Source organism: Ochlerotatus camptorhynchus, unplaced genomic scaffold, assembly GCF_037179485.1.
Source record: "Ochlerotatus camptorhynchus isolate MF236.1 unplaced genomic scaffold, CSIRO-AGI_Acam_v1.1 ptg000429l, whole genome shotgun sequence".
NCBI classification, from domain to species: Eukaryota; Metazoa; Arthropoda; class Insecta; order Diptera; family Culicidae; genus Ochlerotatus; species Ochlerotatus camptorhynchus.
The window spans coordinates 704310-721435 of record NW_027040915.1 but is presented as its reverse complement, the minus strand read 5'-3'; the positions used below and the strand labels follow the sequence as shown (position 1 = coordinate 721435).

General features: G+C 40.8%; 2 protein-coding genes and 1 pseudogene across 2 annotated transcripts in view; 2 read left to right on the top strand and 1 right to left on the bottom strand.

The window, feature by feature from the left end:
• LOC135711270 (uncharacterized) overlaps positions 1-17126 on the top strand; it is a 213065-nt gene that overhangs the window by 15936 nt on the left and 180003 nt on the right. The gene's annotated exons all lie outside the window — the stretch shown is intronic.
• LOC135711267 (uncharacterized) lies at positions 8600-9761 on the top strand. The gene has a single exon (XM_065234063.1). It carries the CDS (start codon positions 8700-8702, stop codon positions 9759-9761), a length of 1062 nt encoding a protein of 353 aa, XP_065090135.1. The 5' UTR covers positions 8600-8699.
• LOC135711261 (uncharacterized) lies at positions 9998-10979 on the bottom strand (annotated as a pseudogene).

Here is a 17126-nt window from a genome sequence, read left to right as displayed (position 1 = left end):
CATAGAATTTGGGAGAGTACCTTGTATGCGGCGCTCAGCAGTGTGATCGCGCGGTAGTTGCAGCAATCCAACTTGTCGCCCCTTTTGTAGATCGGTTGTAGAAAATCGGTTCCAGGGCTATGGAATTCGGTTCCGTGAGTTCCAATATAGGGTTTGTCATAACATTATTAAGTTCAAAGTAGCCATATCATGGAGTATGTCAAATCATGTCAAACTGGCAATATAGAGTCTCTGAAATCAGTTTATGGTTTATCCGATGACATCTGGCCATTATGGGGGTCCAGAACCCGATTTCGTGTATCGATATCGGGATGAGGTACGGTAGGCTATAATAATATTGGAGAAAATCATATCATGTGGGACTTCAAATCATAATAAAATGTGAATATTACGTCAACGAAAACAGATCGAAAAGCATCCGATGACATATACATTGGCATCGGTTCCAGAGGTCAAAGAATCTGGTTCTATAGGCCATCGTAATATGCGGGCAAATATTTTTCCATTAACAAAACCAATTATATCTATCTCAATTTTACATAATATTCATGTGATAACATGAGTTCTATATGATAAATCACTTAATTTTTATTTGACACATAAGGTTCATGTGATGCTGTGGTGCAATTCCCAATTATTATATCACATGAAAGTCATGTGAAATTCTAATGAATATTTACCATTGGATATGTGATTTATTATTTATGTGTATATTTCTAGAGTGAGTAAATGAGACTCGGAAAATTTTACTCAGTCTACAAGTAAACTACGTTTTCTAGAGTTTGAGTAATTTAAACTTAAATTTGAGTCGATTTTATATGCCATGTAGTGTGGAATTTAGTTACTTAGTACTGGTGCTTTTGCACGCCAGTAGTGGGGGAACGGGCACATCTTAGTGAGAGATTTAACCTTCCACCTCCTAAATATGGAGAAATCGACAATCAAAAGAGCAATGTATAAGCTTATTAATACGATTCTAAACATTCTAAACATTTCGTAACGGCGCCGGTGGTGTAGTGGTAAGCGTGATTACCTCTCACCCCAGCAGGCCTGGGTTCAATCCCAGTCGGCGCCGCCGGGATGTTCTGAGGCATAACATCTCTGATCACGCCTTCCTTCGGATGGGAAGTAAAGCCGTTGGTCCCCGGTTCATGAGTTGATGGGTCGATAGGTAGGGTCCAGGTGTGGGAGCTGCCTTCCTGGCACGTCGATAGCATTGGTGCTCAGCACGGAAAACAAGATTGACGGAAAAAACAAACCAAAGGAAAAAAATAAACATTTCGTGCTCAAAAAGTCTTGATGAATCAGGATTAGGGTTGCTAAAACGATTCAGATAGGAAGGAATATCGAAATAAAGATTATCGAGAAATGGAGAGTACTATACAACGGAGCCAAGTACGATGAATTGGCGCTAAACACTAACACTGTGGTAACGATTTTACAAATACAGTTTTAAAATAAGATATATCAAGCAACATATTCATTACGTGTTGCAAAATAATTACACTCCGGGGGGAGAAATACTTGGCTAAACATAACACAATTTGCTGATACCAACCTTTTTACCTTTCTCGTACACCAAAGTGTATATTACTTGAAAAACACAATTTCGTTCCAGGACCCGGAGAGACGAATGGCATATACCAATAGAATCATCTCAACGGGATGGGAAAATGTTTCTGTATGTGTGTATATATGCATGTATGTTTGTATGTACACACTAATCGAGTCAGTACGGTTTTACCGGGTGTTTGAATTGAGGAACTGTTCGGTAAAAGTTTAAAAATCTGTGGAAAATTTATTAATGACAACATTTGTTCTGAACTTGTACATACTTAGTTCTGTTAACCCCATTTAATGATAGAAAATAAAATTGGTCGATTTTATTGATTCCTTACGGATAACGGTCATTTGAATTTTTACCGACTTTTTCAGCAATTCAAAAATACTGACTCCTGTAAAAAAATCTTAGTGTGTATGTATGTATGTATGTATGTATGTATGTATGTATGTTTTTTTTTTTTTTTTTTTTTTTTTTTTTTTTTTTCATAGTAAGGTTTAGGAAAGCTTCAAGAAGCCTGGCCTGTAGTGAAGGTGGCACGGTGTGGTATCCACTAGTTGCCTAGTGCAGCTCCACTAAAACCCATTCCTTACTCTCTCCTCTGCCTGGATCCCCCCGGGACCACTGTGAAGCGACTACTTCGGGGGGTGGCTGTGCTCATGCACTTGTCGTACTCTCAGCGCTAGCTGGCGTTGCTAGATCGCTGCTCTTCTCTCCATTTACGCTGCAGCTCTGACATAATCTGTGTGACTGCCCTGCTGACGGCATTCCAAGAGTCCTCCTCTCGACACATTTCATCAACGACATTCTCCACGTTAAGGACGGGCATCTCCGTTCGCACTGCCTCGAACCTTGGACAGTCAAAGACCACATGCTCCGGCGTTTCATCGACGTTGCCACACTCCGGACAGAGGGGTGACGCTGCGTGTCCGAACCGATGCAGGTATTTCCTGAAGCAGCCGTGGCCAGACAGGAACTGCGTTAGGTGGAAATTGACTTCTCCGTGTTTTCTGTTCACCCAGGTCGAAAGAATCGGTATTAGTCTATGTGTCCATCTACCGTTCTCCGTCGTGTTCCACTCCTGTTGCCACTTAGCCAATGACTCCACTCTCACAACTTTCCGTACTCTTCCGGCTTCTCTCTGCCTGTAGCACTCGCTGTCCTCCGCCAGGGTGATGCCGATAGGGATCATACTGGCGATAACGCATACTGCTTCCAACGAGATGGTTCTGTACGCACTCACGACTCGCATGGCCATGAGCCGGAACGTACTGCTCAGTTTCCTTTGGTTCTGCTTCGTTTCCAGCGCTGGAACCCAGGCTGGACCTCCATATCTCAGTATCGATGATGACACGCTGGCCAGAAGACGCCTCTTGCTACTGCTGGGACCAGCGTTGTTCGGCATGATTCTAGCTATCGCGTTGATGGCCTTCGAAGCCTTCTCACAGGCATATTCGACGTGGCTGTTGAAGTTTAGCCGGTCATCGATCATCACTCCCAGGTATTTTAACACACGCTTCGAGGCTATGGTGTGCTCCCCGACGGTGATTTCTGCCCGCTGTACCGCTTTACAGTTACTGACCAATAACACTTCCGTTTTGTGGTGGGCTATTTGCAGCTTCGCTCCTTTCATCCAGTTACCAATCATGTCGATTGCCTCGGTTGACAACACTTCCACCTCTTCCAGCGTCTCGCCTGTTACCGTCAAGACGACGTCGTCCGCAAATCCAAAGCGTTAGCACGCCGTTGTACATCCCGTTCCAGAGCGTTGGACCAAGGATGGAGCCTTGTGGAACTCCCGCTGTGATCCTAATCGATCTCTGTCCCATGTCTGTCTCGTAGACCAGAACCCGGTTCTGGAAATAACTCCTCAGGATCCTGCACAGGTAGTCAGGGACCCTCATTCTATGCAGTGCTTCGGTGATGGCCTCCCAGCTGGCGCTGTTGAACGCATTCTTGACGTCGATCGTTATCACGGCGCAATATCGATCTCCTCTCCGCTTCTGTTTGGACGCCTTTTCAGCTGTATGTATGTATGTATGTATGTATGTATGTTTCTATGTATGTATGTATGTATGTATGTATGTATGTATGTATGTATGTATGTATGTATGTATGTTTTTTTTTCTAGGAGGAAACCTTCAAAAGGCCATCGTGCAACCGCTTGATGACTGGGTGCATAGTCGCGGTGACACGGTGTGTGGGATTCTTACCGCACTAAAACCTCCTTGGACGCCTTGCCCTTTTCCCCCGGAACCACTTGTCGTATTACTTCGGAGGGGGCCGTGCTTTACGCACCTCACTTTACCTCAGCTAATTGGCGCTTCCAGTTCGCTAATCGTCTTTCCAATTTGTGAGCCATTTAGCTCCCAACGTCGCGTTCTACTCGGTTGACCCGGTGGTGGAATCAGCCTACTCTGACGGAGAGTTCTCTTGGCTTCGGCTTTCACTTCGCACTTGTGTGAGCACATTACTACTTTCTAGCTGGTCCTCTTGCCATTTTCGCTACAGCGCTGACATGATCTGCGTTCCTGCTCTGCTGACGGCGTTAAAGGTGTCCTCCTCTCGACACATTTCTTCGACGACATTTTCCGTGCTAAGGGCGAGCATCTCCTCTCACACAGCATCAAATCTAGGACATTCGAAGACCACGTGCTTTGGTGATTCTTCCACATACCCACACTCCGGACAGAAGGGTGACGTTGTGTGTCCGAACCGATGCAGGTACTTCCTGAAGCAGCCATGACCAGACAGGAACTACGTCAAGTGGAAGTTGACTTCTCCATGCTTCCTGTTCACCCAGGTCGAAAGAATCGGTATTAGCCTGTGTGTCCATCTACCGTTCTCTACCGTTCTCTGCATCCCACTCTTGCTGCCACCTAGTCATCGATACCGTTCTCACCATTTTTCGTACTCCTCTGGTTTCTCTCGTCATATAGCACTTGTAGTCCTCTGCCAAGGTGATGCCGATTGGGATCATACCGGCGATAACGCATAGTGCCTCCATCGAAATGGTTCTGTACGCACTCACGACTCGCATGGCCATGAGCCGGAACGTACTACTCAATTTCCTTTGGTTCTGCTTCGTTTTCAGCGCTTCAATTCAGGCTGGACCTCCGTACCTTAGTATCGATGAGGACACACTGGTCAGAAGACGCCTCTTGCTGCTGCTTGGACCAAAATTGTTCGGCATGATTGCGTTGATGACCTTCGCCTTGTATGTATGTATGTAAGTTCGTACACACAATTTTCGCAGTGATTGCTGGACCAATTTGAGTGGAACAAGTTCAACCTCCCTCCCTTAGCTCTATCGGTAGAGGCGCAGCTACAAAGCAAGGCCATGCTGTAGGTAGTCAGGTTCGATTCCCGGTTCGGTCTAGAAATTTTTCGGGTTGGAAAATTTCTCGACTTCCCTGGGCATAGAGTATGATTGTACTTGCAATACAATTATACTAATGCAAAAATGGTACAGGCATCTAAAGCTCTCAACTAACAACTGCGGAAGAGCATCTAGAACACTAAGTTAGGAGCACGCAATAGGCTAAAATGCGATAAGAAATAAAATTGAAATGCGAAGAACAACAACAACAACAACAAGTTCCAGAATATGTGTTTCTTCAGATTCCTATAGATCGATTTGATATTTTTCCCTATCGGAATTATGGTTCCGAAGATTGGAATTTTACTATAAGATCAATGGTGGACATATTCAGACCCAATGATCAAAATGGCCTCTTTCAAATGTACCGGGTACCCCGGGTGATTTGAGGTATCATACCATCGTGCGATACCTCAAATCACATGGACTCAACATAATGATTAGTGCAAGTATTTATATTGATTTTACTTAGCTTATAGCTTACCTGGTCCTTTGAAAAAGTTCGTTAAGGGGGTTTCTTCTCGGGTTCCCTTTGTTTTTTTTTTACGAAGGACTACGTCTGTGATTTCTATATGAGGGTACACTTTGTGAAAACTGAAAATGGAACATGAAACGAAATTATGAAAGATTTTGAGCGTTGATAACTCAGCTGCCCCTGGTTCAATTTCAATAATTTTATCACCAATCGACCAGAAATATTTCTACGCATTGATAATCGTGCTTCAGACTGTTTATTTTCAACAAGAAACTATTGAAAAAGTGGTAAATTACAAGCATTAAATAGCTAACAAATCCACCAATTACGTACATGCATTTGCTGCTTCCCCAACACAGTCATCAGAGAATTGTTTCTAGACGAAACAAGTCGAAATAGCATTCGCAATGCAATTGCGTAACATTTTGCACACTCATCACCATATTGAGAACGACATGCCTCCAACGGCCACACAAAATGCTCTCCAGAGTTGTAATCTTGTAGCCAAACTTTGAAGCAGGAGTGCAAGTGATTTTGATCGATTCTCTTCACATTTATTGATACGTTTGTTCTTCTGGATGATAGAAGAGCATAGCAGAAATAGTGCGAAATAGGTTAGTGAATCCATGTTCATCAAAAGAGGAAATCGATTAAGATAATTGGCTTTCTTCCCTCTGCTTCTAAGCCCCTCAATTCAGCCGTCAGCATAGCAATGAAAACTAGCATCGCACCGCTTTTGATGCTTGGGTTACATTTACTTACTCAAAGGACCACCACAAAACATGAAACTACAATATTTTCTAGGGATGCCTAAATGTCCAATTATTCAATTAATTAATCATCCTAAAGATTTGTCCAGCTATTCGCTTAAATATTTTTAGAATTTTCAATTATTCGAGCGCGTAACCGACGTCCCTTCTTATTTCTACTCGTTTGATTTAGCGCAGTATAAAAGTTCTAATTTATCTGAGGCATAGAGAAGAACCATGACGTGAAACAGGATCATAAATTCGCCGAAAAAAGTGTTAAGCGTCTTTATGTTAAAGGCTAAGACTAACCAACTTGTTGAAAGAAGGAGTTTGAAATTAAAAAAGGGGAGAGCTTTAGCCGGGTGGACACTTTTCAGGGCCACCAATATTTATCAAAAGAGTTAGATTTCTGAACATGTCCCAACTAAAATCCATATCAAAAGGTTCTTTTCAGGGCAATCATAGTCATACTCAGTGTTCGGAAAATCACTTTCAAATCTTATTCATTGAGTCTCCCTGCGAGAATAAACTCGCATGCGGATGTGGCAAGCAAAATTCATGCTTGAGATTCTCTTGCATATTCACGCACTCACACTCACAACGCCAAAAAATCATTCCAACTTTAAACTCATATAAACCACTCAAACGTCAATTGATAGCGTGCTTATGCATGTTGTATTAGTTTTCCAACCCCTGCTGCACAAACAAGAGCAATAACAATTAATAGCACCGAGAAATGAATTTTTGTACCTGAAAACTCAACGGTGATTTTTGCGACGTTGAATTTTGGCAGGCAAAGCTCATAGGCGCATAAACTCATGCATGAGATTTGAGTTTTTAAGTTTTTCTGACTCATACTAAAGAGTATAAACAGAGAGAACCCCGCTCAAATCCATATTCCTACGCAACACACAAGCTCCTGATGCAGTTAAAAAATAACATTTATTATATAAGACTACGTAGTCCTACGTCACCATTACGTACAACCCCATAGGGCTGTCCCTTGTAGATTTTTTTTCCACATTTTTACGACTCTTATTCAGGTACAAAACGGCGCAAATGGCTGCTTCGTTCAGCACTAAAACTGCATGTGGGTGTTTTGAGTTGACGCATCCAAACAAACCGTCTTTTTCTTCTTCATTCCCTTATTTAACGTCGGTCTCTGCTCCACAATCTAGTGCCAATCACCGATGGACATCGATTGCCATCCATTGACGGCAATCGAATGTGCAGGAAGGTAGCTTCCACACCTGCGTAGGATATCACACCCATTCAACACACATGGGCCGGGACCAACGACTTTACTTCCCCTCCGAAGGAAGTCGTGACCAGAGATTTTTATGCCTCACAAAAATCCCACCGACCTCGGCTGGGATTGAACCCAAATTCATTGGGGTGAGAAAGCAGTCACGCTTACCACCACACCACCGTCAAATCGTATCAAAAATGTTCGTTTTGTACACAAGATGGCAGCACATTGACAGGTCTATAACTATGACCGTCTATAACAGTGACAGCTCGTTTGTGTGGTTGATTAGAAAACACGTGAATTTCTAATGCGTGTTGCAAAATGCGTCGAACGCGTAATTTGATTAACGATGTAAAACAGTGTAATCAAATAAATTTTAAAATTTTCTCCTGATTACAAAAGTCTGTAAATATCTGTGAAAAAAACTAAAAAAGTCTGTAAAAGTCTGGAGCGAAAAAAAATGTTTGTGAAAAAATGTAAAAGTCTGTAAATTCATAGACATGTCTGTAAATCTGGCATATCAGTTTCTGAATCCGATTTCAATACGATTATATGTCAACAGCTACATATAAAATTGACTTAATTCACCTCATCTGCTCATTTTGATAAGATTTGATATATGGTTTACTCGAATATAATTATATATTCAAGCGAACCGGGTTCTTGAATTCGCAGAACCGGTTCCAAAGTGACCAAATGCCAAAATAATGATATCTAATATATTCAGTTGACCTTCTTTTCGATTGGATTGCTATTTAGCATGAAACCTAATTTGTTTGCCTATAATATTCTAATAGCATATTGTACATAATTCCGGGACCACATGTGGTCATATGTCATTTCAAACATTTGGATCCGTTTTCTATGGCCTTATATTTACATTTAGTTATGATTTGAAGTGTTGCATAATATGGTTTTCTTCAATATAATTATGTTCCACCGTACAGTATCCCAAGATTTACGAAACCGGATTCCGGAGACCCGGAGAAACCGATGCCAATGTGGACTAATGTCAAAGGAATCACTTCAAATAGCCTTCATTGACCATATTTTTCATTATTTGACAGGCATCATGAATATTTTGCTTCGAATATATTGCGCTCTTCTCCCTTAAATGGACTGCACAGTTTTAAAGTGCAACCATGCATAAGTGTGATTAGAAGTGCTATCTGTCAAGTTCTGGCATGCGCTGTTTTATTTATGACATCTGTCATTGTTTGTTTTGATTTTTCATAGCTGTTCGTTTTCCGTCGATTTTGTGGAAATTGATTATTTACAATAGGAACATGGCCAACGTAATCCTACAGAATGTTGAAAATAAAAGAGCTAGCACGAATACTAAGTATCATTGCCTTTATGGCTACTATTTCTTCGGGCTAACAAGAGCCAGGCTTGCAATTGTGTACCGTAAGAGCAAAACAACAATCAGCGGCTGGATAACATCCTACGAGGAGAATGGACTACTTTCCTCTAAGCAGCGGGAGCACGTATTCCGGAAATTCAGTACACGACAAAGGCAATGGATTTTGGACCTCTACCATCAGAACCCGATTCTCTACCTTGAGGAATGTCGAGATCTTTTCTACCAACGATTCCAGATCAAGATTAGTGGATCATCTATCTGCAGAATTTTGCATGCTGAAGGATTGACGTGGAAGGCTTTGGAACGAAAGGCCATCCAAATCAAAGAGCATGAAATTCTCCGTTACTGCTCAGAACTAAGTTCTTTTGATTGGGATACGTATCAACTAGTATTTCTAGACGAAGTGTCGTTGGATAACAGAAGCATCTTGAGGAATCGTGGCTACGGGATCAAGGGGAAACGACTCGTTTTCCGGGGTGAATTTGTGCGTCATCCCAGGGCATCGTTCTTATGTTTTCTGGGTTTGCATGGTGTGTTGGACTGCTTTGAAACAGAGGGAACATTAACCCGGAAGATATTTTTTGAATGTTGTCGTGAATTTGCCCTTAAGAACAACAAAGTACTTCAATACCCAGGAAAGAACTCTGTATGGATAATGGATGGCGCTCGCATCCATTGCGATGCCAACATCATTCTGTATCTTCGATCCATAGGCATCATTCCAGTGTTCCTACCTCCTTACTGTCCCTTTTGCAATCCGGTGGAAATGATATTCGGCATGATGAAATCACGAATTAGGAAAGTATACGTAGAAAATCGAAACGAAAACCTGTCCCATTTGGCTCTGGAAACATTTATGGGGTTGGAAAACTATGATTGTACCAAAATTTATCATCACTGTGGATATTCACCGGGTGGAGTTTTTAACCCTTCAGTTGGGTTGTCGCAAAATGCTGGGCAGCCAAATTATGCTAAAGGAGAGTGAAGTTAACAAAAGTGTGAGTAAAAAGGCTTTATTTGAATAAAACTGTTCAGGTACAAAAATCACGTATGTATTTGAAAATGATGATTCAATCAATGAATGATCAATATCATACATATCCGAAACGTTTTCTGCAAGGGAACGGCTTACTTCATTTTCCTCTGGTCTAATAGAGTCCTGCATTGCTGAAACTAGACTCGAATTGATCGATGATCGAGCCCGCAGTGCACTAATGCGGTGCTTTACCCTCTGTCCCAGTGCAATCAATTGGTCGGCCTCTTCTTCCAATACTGTTAGCTCCGTTGAAAATGCGTCATTGATGGTGCTGGCAACAGATAGCCCATTTCGAGTACTTTCCAGCTGCACAGCTTCGGAAATAGGTACAGACCTGAAGAACTTAATTATGGAGTACGGAGGTAACTCTGCCATTCTTCGTTCCCGTTCGTGTGCTGGAGCCGTGTGGATGTAATTTGCCCACAGCTTCCACGCGCTAGCGTGACCGGTAAACTGTCTTCCATGCAACTCTCGAAGCTCATTAGCCAACACGGAGAGAGACTGGTTGTTGGGAGCACCCGCTCGATCAGTATCCTGAAACTGCACCAATTGGTTGTTGACCAAATCCCACAGTTGCTTGCACGATACAGCCGTTGAGTAGATGTGTACATGCACTCGTATGTCCTTCGTGTTCCAGCTAATCAGCAGTTTGCTGTCAATTTGGTCAATGTTTATTCGTCTCCGATTCTTATTCTGCATATAAACGAATTTCTGCAAATCCTCATACGATGGTTCACTATCAGCCCAGGTAGGAACCTGACTTCCATTATCCTCGATGAAAATAACTTCACGACAAATGACCGGCTTCACAATTGTCCACACACTTTGCAGAATCTCCTCTACTGTATCACCGTACAGTATTTTTGAAGCTATCAAGCTACCTGATGTTTCTCCAACAAACCTACGCTTGAAGAATGATCCACACAGCGATAAATTAATTTCGCTTTTGCCCGTACTTTTCGCAAGCTCGTCAGGTTTTCCTCCATTCGTGTATGAGTTTCCTGCAGCGTCATCATGACCCAAAGGAAGAATCAGAGGGTCACAATCATCGTCGAGAGCTTCAATGGAGTATTGGTCAGAATTATCATCAAAGCTGACGTCGTAATCCACTTGATTCGTAGTGTACCGATTCTCCTGATCCTCAGCGTTAGCCTCGTCATCGTCCATGTTGCTGCAAGCAAACATTATCAAAAGTTGAATCAGTCAATGATCAAAAGATAATAAAAACTTAATTTTACCTGGTAATCGTTGCTACTACAATATTTATTTCGACAACAATTTTCAAGCGCACAATTCCGAGGCAGCAGGAAACTTGAAGAAAACAACAACAATCAAATTTCAACTCTGTTTTGTTTCTGTTGACAATCTGAAGGATCGCTTCTGGCAGTGTTGCCAGGATGTATTGTGCATAAAAAAATTGTAAATTGTAAATCCAAAAAAGTTTTTTTTTTCTTTGTTATGACGCAAAAAACAATAACAATGACGCAAAAAACAATAACAAAAGATCACAAAGTACATGAGATAATTGTAGCGTGCAAATAGTGAATGCTTAGCACTTATATTCAAGCAAGTATTCAAGAATTTGTTAAATTATTTATCAATACGATATCAAATCTTTTCTGGCAACAATATAGCACAAGGATAAACTGTGATTTGAGAAGTGTGCTGAAAATCCAACTTTCAATGCAAACTGCAATATTGCCTATATAACCAGATTCCGAGACCCAGTAATTGTTGTCAAAAGGATATATCAAAATAATTACCTCGAATAGTCTGTAATTTCCATATCGCATTCGTGTTTGCATGATTTGACTAGCTGCATTATTATTTTACTTCAAATTGTACTATGGCCTAAAGGAACAGATTCCGGGACCCCAAGATGGCTATTTGTCATCGGATACACGATAAACTGATTTCAATGATCTTACCTTGTCAGTTTGACATGATTTGACATGCAGCATAACTATTTTGGCCCGCATATTACGATGGCCTATAGAACCAGATTCTGGTACCTCTGGAACCGATGCCAATGTGGTCATATGTCATCGAATGCATTTCAATCTGTTTTCGTTGACGTAATATTTGCATTTTATTAGGATTTGAAGTGCCACATGATCTTGTTTTCTCCAATATAATTAGAGTCTACCGTACCGCATCCCGGGATTCACGAAATCGGATTCTGGAGCCATTCATTTGCCTAGAATATTACCATGGCCTACATCACTGGATTCTGGGACCCCCAGAACCGATTTCAATGTGGCCAGATGTCATCGGATATATCAGAGACCTTATTGTCAGTTTGAAATGATTTGACATGCTCCATGATATGGCTACTTTGAACTTAATAATGTTATAACAACCCCTATATTTGAACTCACGGAATCGAATTCCAGAACCCTGGAAACGATGTTAACTGGCCATATGTCACCGGATACACCTCAAATGATCTTCATTTGTTTGATTCTACCTATTTGGCATGATTTTAAATGATGCATGATACGATTTCCAGAAATATTACTATGTTTTATAGATCCGGATTCTATAACTCCCGGAATCGATAATAACGTGACATCGTAGAAACATCTAGATTCATTCGTATTTTCCATATTTCATTAACCTACGTCAAAAGTTAGATCCACTATTCCCCTTCAATAAAAATCTAAGTTTATGAAAATCGGTTATGACATTTTGAAAAAAAAAAAATAAATTTCATCCTGGTTCTTTACGGGTTAATAGTTTGTTCGCATACAAGGGTATTGTGTGGCCGGAAATCGATGCTTTGAATTCCAATATGGAATTGTTCGGAAACGTTTCTATAATTTCTTCAAACCAAATTATGCGCATTAGCGAACCTTTCAGGTCAACATTTATAACAGTCGTACCAGTACTCAAAAATGTTTTAATATTCAAATACGCGAACTGCAACCTATAGAGACAGCGATGAAATTCATGGTAACGATGACCTCTAGCTCTCATTCTACAGATGTGGAGAGACACCTCATAGATTCACCATAGTCCCCAAATAGAGATCACATCAAAAGAAGAGAGCCAAAAAGGAATTCATCAAAATCAATCCATTAGTCCATCCAAAAATGCAATTGATTATCCAAAGTAACTCTCCCTTCATCGGATACCACTCTAGTCCAAATTTACTGTTAGCACGAGCGTTCAGTTCCACCGACCGGCCTCAACACAATTACCTGACCCTTGTTAGCAGTCAATCAGCAACGCAGAAGTGGAGTGCAGCAGCTCCATCAGTGTTCTTCTCCCATCCACCTTGCGCTAAAAGGCCCTAGAAAAAGAAAATCTAATAACAAATTGGATAAAGCATTACATCAGGACTCTATAATGCAATCAATAAAAAACCGTAGGCCACCAACCGTTTTGCTGACAGGAATAAAAAAAAGAACCAACAAGAGTCCAAAGCAATGAGTCAACGCTTTGTTCTTCTGCTTTGTTTTACCAGTAGAATCTAAGAAAAGAGATGGACTATTTCCTACGATTAGCTAATGGATTTTATCTATCATTTTACATAAAGACCAAAATTGGAATGTTTAATTTTTAAAGTGTTCATTGTTTGTATAGATCTGATCGACGCTGATGGCACTATTTTCAATATTATAATTCAGTCAAACACGTTCAAATCGTTATCTTATTATTCCCTTCACCCATTTCATCGCTTTAGCACAAGATTCAGGAAAGTTTCCCACTGGGACACATGTAGGGTAACTAGGTATAATACGCCCCTTTTATGAAAAACGGCTATATTTTACCGTCTTCAAATAGGTTGTAGTCACTTTTTCTTCAGTGGCAGTTAAAAAAATAAGGAAATATTTACGATTTTTAGTAGAGTGGTCCATTAGAATACTTGGATTTCCCATAAGCTTTGCACTAATATAAATTCTTTATTCAAAAAAAAATGCAAAGGGGGCCTTTTGCGCCGGTGGGGCGTTTTATACACTCCTACCCTAGTAGCGTGATGACTGGTGGACGACAGAACATCTTGCGTGTGTACTACACGCGCACAAATAATGATAGGGTACCATTCAGAAGACAGAATCTCAAGGCAACACCAATTGAGGAAATTGGTGTGTAGGTGAACATCGTTAGCCCATTTAGTGAGCTGTCGTCGTTTTCGGTTGCTATACAAGTTCTGCGTGATTTTCGAGGGTATGTAATTTTAATGGATGCACAATTCAACAAGGATAAGTGTTTCCTAAGGCGAACCAGCCTTTAGGCTGAAAACTTAAATAACGATACAAAAAAAAAACCCAAGTGGCCAGGGAAAAAAATAATATGCTTTCTACAATAGCAGCCATACTTAAAAAAATATATACTATTTTGTTCATATGAAAAGCCGGCAATGACTGAAATCAACAAAACGAAAAGATTATGTTTTTCTTTTTCATAATTCAATTGCGATTGCTGCTGAGAGCACAAGATCAACAGTTTCCTCCATTCACTCTCTAGCCATGCGGATCTATTTGCTTTATGCTGAAAGATGTCTTACTGCTCCCTATAGCTGCAACAAATTTAAACAAGGATCGAAGAGGAATTTTCCAAATCTATATCTAAGCAAGATTTCCTCGGGTAGGGTCCAAACAAAGAACGAAGAGGAATAAGAATCGAACTGGGTAGAACATTTGCAGATAATATTTGGCACTAAGAAGTGCTGGCTCAAGTTTATTTTCATCAGAAGGGGGATCTTTTCTTCTTCAAATCGACTTCCAAGCAGATTGCTATATAGCAATCTGCTTGGAAGTCGATTTGGAGAAGAAAAGATCCCCCTTCTGATGAAAATAAACTTGAGCCATCAATTTGATATACTCACGGCTCATGAGAATGATGCATCATTCAGGAAAAATTCCAATAAACTTTCCTAGCTTGTTGCCAAGAAGGAAAAAGTCCCCCAAGTTGTGATAACCTCTTCCGATTTTCATGATCTTCTCACGGAACTTTTGAGCTTCGTAAAATTCATGTTTTCACTTCAAATTGGCCGTTGGTGTGAGTGCCGTGTTTTGGGCGAAACCTTGTTGCTTTTTCTAAGGCCTTGATATTGTTTAGTTCACTAGACTTGAAGTGATCTAAAAAAAATCGATAGAAATCCCGTTGCACGAATCGCCAGGATGGGATCTCATTTTCATTTTAACTACTTGGATTGGTTCATCTCCAAGTAATTTTGTCAATTTATTCTTGATCTAATCCAGGGATTCACCACTGGGCAGACATTTCAGGACAACCTTGAACACACGTTCAGTGTTGGTGTCGTAAGTAAAAAATGTGTGCTGCATCTCAGTAAGATACTTGAGATGATGTTTGAATCCGTTCAAGGCTTCAGCCAATATACGGCATTCACCCCAACGGTCAAATTCGAAGTGAAAACTTCAATCTAAAAAAGTTCAAAAGTTCCATGCAAATCGGAAGTGGTTATCACAATAGGCGGGACCTTTTTCTTTTTGGCATTAAGCCGGGAAAGTTTAGTGGAATTGTGGCTGGATGATGGATCAAATCAAATTGATTGCTCAAATCATTTTCATCCGAAGAGGGATCAAGAGATTGCCCTTTTCTTTTGCGCTTAGACGCCACGGCGGCAGTAAAACGTTTCTCTAAATCGACTTTCAAGCAGATTACTGTAAGAATATGAAGGAACGAAGTGGAATTTTCCAAATCGATTTCCAAGCAAGATTATCTCGGGCAGGGTCAAAACAAGGATCGAAGACGAATAAGAGTGGAACAAGGTAGACAATTTGAAGGTAATATCATAGAGGTAACTCTAAGACTAGACGGTCCCGAAATAACGTGCTCAATTTTTTGGCTCAGCTCTGGTACTCTCTCCGGTCCCAAGCTAATCGATTCACCCCTCGAAACATGTTTGTGACTGAAATAAGGTGCATACAAGTAACCACAACAGTTAAATGGCAAGTGTGCTGCTAGGGACACTTCCTTCAGAAAAAGTAAATAGATTCGCACGGCAAGAGATCACGATGCGGACTGAACGAGGGGACTTTGTTTGACCACAGACAAACATACGTAACTCTTTATGCTGGATCTTTGTTCACGCATTAAACGATTGATTTGAATATTATCAGCCTTATATTGCAAAACGGCGAATTAGCGGGCTTGTTGGTTACTCGAATATACAGAGGTCCAAATCAAAAAAATGTGAGCCGGAATAGTGTCAGCATCAGGTTTTAAGTGCTTATAACTTGGCCATTTATGGATAGATTTCAAATTTTATTACACCATTTGATTCAGATTTGATGTACGTAAGATAATGGTGGTTCATCATTAGTAAACTATTGAAAATTAAATTAAACTTTTCGATCGTATTCAACCAACCACGTGCTTGCTGGATATGACTATCGATAGAACAGAGAGTTAAAGCGAGACGAGCCGATAGTGAGTTTATAAATGAGCGTACCTGATCCAATTCGTCTGTGCATGTGGTGGTTGTTGCATCACTGTACGCCGTAGACTATATCCAATATCGTAATTACACCGAGTTCACTGTACTCGTAAACCGAGTAAATTTTATCCGATTGTCCTTATATTCGAGACGATTTGTGAGGATAATCGAGGACAATTATTAACCGACTCAACTTTGATTTAGTTCAGTTGAGGATTTCCTCAGGTGGCGTTAGATGGTGGAGTTTGACATTAAACTGATTCTGAAGCTTGACATATCGATTAAAAATTTGTCAAAGTTTTTTTCCTTGTTTTGTTTTCCGTCGATCTTGTTTTCCGTGCTGAGCACTAATGCTACCAACGCCAGGGAGGCAGCTCCCACGGTGGCGCCGACTGGGATTGAACCCAGGCCTGTTGGGGTGAGAGATAATCACGCTTAGCACTACACCACCGGCGCCGCTAAATCATTAAATTTTTTCAAAAGATAAGGTCTATTGGATGGTGCACAGCTCAGGTCAGAAGTTTCCATCCAGATGACGCAGATATGCAATATATTTTAAAATTACGTGCTTAACTTGACATTTTGACTAGATAGAAGGTAACTGTCTGCCGTAAAGTTGTTCAGCTAAATCAGATCTTTTTTTCAGTAGAAAGTTCAATAAAAATTCTCACACCAGGCGATGCGAGTGTACGGTTTGACTTCCAATTTACTTGCTTTTATTTGACAGCCTAACTATATGGAAGGTTGCTGTTTTTGGCAAAGTTATTCATATTGTTAACATCTATTGCATAGTGGAAAGAAGAGTTGAGAATATCCTTACCAGGCGACACTAGTGTACCAAATGACTTACCAACATCTCGAACTGCAAAGGACAGAATAATTCTGAGGACCATCGCCTGGCAGGTCTT

Excerpts from the sequence above, each read along its gene's own strand:
- LOC135711267 (XM_065234063.1), top strand. The coding sequence starts at position 8,700 with ATGGCCAACGTAATCCTACAGAATGTTGAAAATAAAAGAGCTAGCACG.